Genomic DNA, 6000 nt, shown 5'->3' with positions numbered 1-6000 from the left:
AAATTACAGGGAAGAAGCTAAAACACCAAAAGACACAAATGTGGTTTGTTTCTGGCACGGCAATGTATACAGTTACTTGCGTAACTGGGGCAACGTGGAGCTCTGATCCATTGCACTGACCTGTGCTGCCTTTTGAGCTGGACCACTTCACCCACTGCAGTCTCAGTTTCAGCCTCTATAAACAAATCCTGGCAGCTCTCCTGTCATGCAACAACAGCTACTCGCCGCTAAAGTCACGGCACGAGCGTAGAGCCTCTGGTAATCCACATGAGTCGTACACTGACGTTGATGTATTTCTTCCATTATCTACTGTACATGACCTGTGTCGCAGCCCCTAATGAGGAAAAAGATCATCTCCGTGTCTATTTGTGTAGCCTTTCATCAGGGATACCTTTCCCTGTGTACTATATTTACTTCTCCCAGTGCAGTCACCAGTGAATATGTGAGGGTCTTTAGTTATGCAGGACATTTATTTGCGGTCAGGCATGTGTACGGCGGCTTTCAGCACTCGCTTATCAAAGACAACCTCTGGAGAATTCAGGCAGACAATCCTCCTCCTCAAACCTAATCCCATCAGACTATATTTTCTCTCACTGCCTGAATTATAAAAGGTTATTTTAAACTGTCGTCACCTTATTTTTTATTAATGTCACCTGTGTCATTGACACCAAGGCCTGTCAAGATCAAGACATTGGTTGACTTCATTAATTTGTGGAAATAAATCACGATTGGCCCACGGGAAGAATGACTCATACATGGTCTTTTGGTATTATTAATATTATTTTACGGGCTCTGATCACCATTTACATCCTTTTTGTGTCTTTTTTTTTTTTTTTTTTTTAAAAAGATGTTCTATTCAAGTTCATCAGACTTCAGGAACGTCTTTCACCAATACACTTGCTATTAAGGTGAGTTACCATTGTAGCGCCAATGTCGTTATACAGGGCTTAATTAATTGCTACAAATCACTACAGTCACCTTTGTGTACACAGGCAGTATACAGCCGTATTTAATAAGCACGAAAAGCAGTTGTACTTTGAATTAAGAACTCAAATGGATCAGAACTGTCTTGTCAGCTGGATATCAGTGTAATTATCCCAGACAGTGTGATCTCTGCAGGCTGTTTATTTTGATTACCTCCTAAGTAGCGTTAATTCATCCCAAGATTACGGCAATATTTTTAAATTTTAAATGAAAGAAATGGTTTTGTTAGACACTAGACTTGAAATTACATAAAAAAACATGACATAATGCTGCTTCTGATATCGTTTGCATGCGCAAAAAAATGCCTGCAAAACTGGGTCGCAGGGTTGCCAGTCAGGGTTGATCATGCCACAAAAATGACCCATTCTGATAACTGGGCTGTTGATCAGTGCATCTCCATGAACAATATATTCCTTGTTACCTAGTATTATGGGATGTCAACTACAAAAACCACTGTATACTGTACTGCAATACTGGTAATACAATAACAATGAAAATGTATTATTTTTTTAACATTCGCACCCTTTAAATGAAAAAAAAGAAGAAATTCTAATTTATTTCTAAATATGAATTACTTATCTTTGAGGATGCCAACCACTGTAAACCATAAATATAAAATGCTACAGTTTTCTTCACCATTTGTAGTCATGTGATTGTTGGTAATTCGTAACAGTAATTTTAGCAGCCTTGAGTTTATATTAGATTCAGAAATGAGAGAAAACTGAAAGCAGGATACGTGTAATTGAGGTCATGGCCACCAGGCGACCATTACTGAGTCTAAGTATCTGTAATTGAGTTATAAAATCTTAATTCCTGCAACTGCTCTGACAAAATGTCCACGTGAGAGTCACTGACTCCCATCTGTTCCACTTCGCAGACTTGACAACGCCCAGCCATGACAACCTGTCACTTGCCTCACTGGATAGATGTTTCCATGGTAGCACAGGACATGGACTGCAGAGAGTGGGTGGGCGAAAACGTCACTAATTCATTCCCCACAGCTGGAGTGGGCAGTAATTCAGACAACTCTCAACCCCCCTACACCCCCCCATCCCAGACAAGAGGGAGCTGTGCAGAGATAAAAGACTGAACTGAGGGTTTAAAGGCCCAGCATCTCCAAACCTGGTGCATTTACATGTTATTATTGAACACAGGGAGCTATTAGACCCTCGACTGATACATGACGCTGGCTGCTAGAAACCCACACAAGACCAAAATACACAGAACTGAGCGATGGCAGAGAAGAGTGAGGAGGAGGACGTGTGATCTTCAAATGAATTATAGAAAGAACTACAAAAAAAACCTGATCTCAGAACATTTCACCTCAGAAAAAGCAAAAACTTACATTTAAAACAATTCTCGTTGATTTCTCTCCACGACCTTTCGAACTGATGACCGTAAACAAATCCCACACACGTTGCAGTATTTAAATTTTTAGCTTAATTATGGTTAAGTAACTGCTTTAACAGCATCTTCAACAAAAAAAAAAAAGAAATAATTCAAAACCCTTCAGACTTAAGACTTTTACTCAGCACGTCATGCTAAATATTTCATCTCAGATATGTACAAATTGAGGTAAAGTGGAGCTTGAGTACATTTTTACCTCCGTTCAACCTCAGGGTAAGTGGACGAGCGCATCATCCCAAGGGTTAGGGGTTCAATCTATCACAGCTTCTTTCAACTATGCCTTGCATTTGGCTCTTAAAGAGATGGTGTTTGATGGTTGTGTATGTGAATGAGGCTGAATCAGTCATTTGAAATGTGGGCAATGGGTGGGTGAGGATAGGGCAGGGGGGCACTGGGAGAGACAAATAAAAACTTTTTTTAATTCATCTTTAGTGAGGATATTTAATTTATGTAACGTATATTTAATTTATTTAGATTTTTTTTTCATTGCAAATACATGGAAACATGGGGCAGTCTTACAGATTTTAATGTTATGGAAAATATGGAATAGTTTTTTAGGTGGATTTCTACCCCTCAACCAAAACAATCATTTCTGAATAGGAGTAACAAAAGAAAATGTTCTTCAGGCACTCCTGGTTTCTCCCAGAGCCCTAAATCATACTCATTAGGCAGTTAGATTGATTGAACAGTAATTTGAACTAAGATATGAATGTGGTTGTCAGTGGTTGTTTGTCTTTATTTGGGACAGTGCAGTAAACCGTCCAGAATGCACCCCGCATCGGATGGATGGAATATTTTGACCTAAATTGTAAAGTGTTTCTGGGTTACTCTGCTAGGAGAACTGCAGTGTGTGAATCAGAATGCACTGTAGATCCAGAAAGGTACGACCCGAATGTGTCTGAATGAATAAACTGTCCTAAACATGTGTTTGAATGGTCCTACGTGCTGCTAAACAGCTACAAACCTGAGGCACTTTGATTTTTTTTTATCCCCTCAAAGTTTCCCAACTCGCCACAACAGCAGAGTGTAATTATGAAGAAAATGACCTGAACCTAAACAATAAAACAATCTAAAGATCTCGAGATCACAAACACCGTGTTTCTCCACACTTCATCAAAGACATATTTGTGTACTCTGTCTAAGGTCATTACTGTATTTGGGTTTGATTTTTAAAGTCCACATAAATAGATCCCAGAAGTCTTTCCAGAGAGAGAAATGAAAGCACAATCCCTGAACCTGTTAGCTATTATATTCATTTGCTAATTTCAAACTACACAATCACAAACTGCGCACAAGTGCTTGGCTGCAGACTAAAAGTTAACGGTCATACAGTAAATGTGGGGGAAGAAGTAAAAAAAAAAAAAAATCCCACAGTTTGAAGAGTGAATTCATCGTCTAAAGGTTCTTCGAGGATAACGTACTGCGATATTGGCTGAATTTAATGACGTCTTGTATCGAGACTGGGAAACATCTTTAAACCACTTGGATCACAGTCCTGTCACTGTGTAAATAAAACACAGTAATAGTTCTGTCAGTTGTTGCTAAGAACTAGCTTCATTTAGGAATCTGCTGGATGTTTTTTTTTTAATAATTATTGTGAACAAACTTAACGTTCTGAATCTCATACTGTCGTTTGGTTTCCATCTTGAACCACTTATCTCAGACGCTTCTTAACTTTGCAGACCCACATCCCGTTGCCTACAATCCAATTAGAGTAAACAATGACAACACATTTGTACAACCTCTTCCTGTAGGAGTTTGGTGTTTGGATTTTAACTCTCTTGTTAATAAATATGCTAATAATAATGTAGTAAAATATATATTTAATACTGTATAAAGCAGAGATGTCAAACTCATAAACCTCATACCTATAAATAACAAGTGCATGTTTTCCCCCTTTGTTTTCATGCAAATAAGTACGAATATAGTAGAAATAAATATGTATAATGAAATACTTGACAAGTTATCACTAACATGCAGTTTTTGTTCTTTCATTTTTAACATTCATCTAGCGGGCCGTACCAAACCCCCAAGCGGGCCGTATGTTTGACACCCCTGTTATACAGTAAATAATCAAATCCTGTAGTACTAGCTTTCAACATGTGTCGCTGTTTTGAGTCAAGAAGGTGTACATAAAAAGTTGAATATACAATATATGTATCTAGATACTATATATGTATATATGTGATGATCATCTACATTTAGTCATATACATTTTTTTGATAATTAAAATTAAAAGTTATAAATTGAAGACTAACTTTGCGCGATGTCATTTGATAAGTTGCTGTTTCTGAAAGAATAGCCAAAGTTATTTGTATAAATAATCTAAGTTTTTCGTATAGCTTTCTAGAAAATGCTGCTTTTGTGAGATCAGGTGAACTTACCTAATATCCTGAGTTGTGTGACGGTGCCATGCAGTCCATAAAACATCCACAGGGGTCTGGAGTTATCAACACACAGCTGCATCCCAGCGTTGACACCGTTATGGGTCATTATGAGTTCACCGTTGGCGTTCACCAGAAAACCAAGGATATCTCCACTGTGGAGTGGCACTGCCACACGACAAACAGCCCAGAATTCCTTGCGGTCAACCAGAGACTCTGGGTTGGCTGGGAGGTCACTGGGCCTCAGGGTGGCTGGGTCACAGGAAGTCACTCCATAAGAAAGGCAAGCAGACCTTGGGACGGTCGCCTTCAGCTTCAAAAACACCGTCTCCGCGGTGTGGATCGGACGGTTCGTGAGCACCAAGGTTCTCTCGTCGCCGCGGTGATCCAGCCGCGCAACCGTGTGCTTATCCAGCACGGTAACATGGCTGCCGTGCACTGAGTGGAAGTGAAGCTCAGTGTCCAAATGAGTCGGCAGTAGCGAACACTGCTGCGAGTTCTGAGAGTTCTGGGGCACGTGGCAGGAGGTGAAGCTGAAGGGCTGTAGAGGTTCATCTTCGTCTTCCTCGTTAACTTCATCCACATGCATCTCCTGCTGCTGCAGGCTCATGTCGCACAGGCTGATGGAGAGGTGAGGGTCGTCTCTGCCTCGCCGGATGGAGGCCTGGTGGGTGGTTGCGAAAGAACGAGGACGGAGACATTCCACAGGGAGCATCTCACTGTCTGTGGAACAAACGAACACAGGAATCTTATGTAATCACAGTTTTTTTGGGGTGTTTTGAAATAAATGTTTGATGTCAAACAGTATTTTTTTTAATTATTAAAAATCAAAACTGAACCACCTTCAGGAGGCGGCGATTCTTCATAGTGTACAGAGGATTCCTACAGTAGTAGGTACTCAGTACTCAACATATTCTCATGTGCATTGCTGTTTTGTGTTTTATTCGCCATCTGTGCAGTGTCCATTCATCATCCCTGTCACTGTCAACTAGCGGTGGCCCCCGGCTTTTCCCCTTTCTCTATCTGTAATGCACTCACCACAAGAGGCTAAGGCTTGTAGGTAAACAATATGGACAAATACGCCAGTGTTTTTATGTTGGGAAACACGTCAGGGCTTTAGAGTGAGGCCGTAGAGTAGCTGCAGGCAAGTGGGTCTGTCACAGTAAAGAGCAATTCCATATTGCTTTTTAAACACACAGGAGAGGAGACATAAACCAAAAATAAC

The 6000-nt window shown here is 40.3% G+C and overlaps 1 protein-coding gene across 4 annotated transcripts in view; it reads right to left on the bottom strand.

Moving 5' to 3' along the window:
- Positions 1–6000, bottom strand: part of LOC103387639 (E3 ubiquitin-protein ligase NEURL1-like) — a 108492-nt gene that overhangs the window by 3116 nt on the left and 99376 nt on the right. For all 4 annotated transcript variants that reach the window (XM_017037287.2, XM_025061223.1, XM_008322376.3 and 1 more), the window contains one exon: positions 4776–5498. In XM_017037287.2, the coding sequence (XP_016892776.1) occupies positions 4776–5498 (723 nt within the window). The remainder of the gene's footprint in view (positions 1–4775; positions 5499–6000) is intronic.

This window comes from Cynoglossus semilaevis, chromosome 12 (genome assembly GCF_000523025.1).
Source record: "Cynoglossus semilaevis isolate Cse_v1.0 chromosome 12, Cse_v1.0, whole genome shotgun sequence".
NCBI lineage: Eukaryota > Metazoa > Chordata > Actinopteri > Pleuronectiformes > Cynoglossidae > Cynoglossus > Cynoglossus semilaevis.
This window is presented reverse-complemented; position numbering and strand designations above follow the sequence as displayed.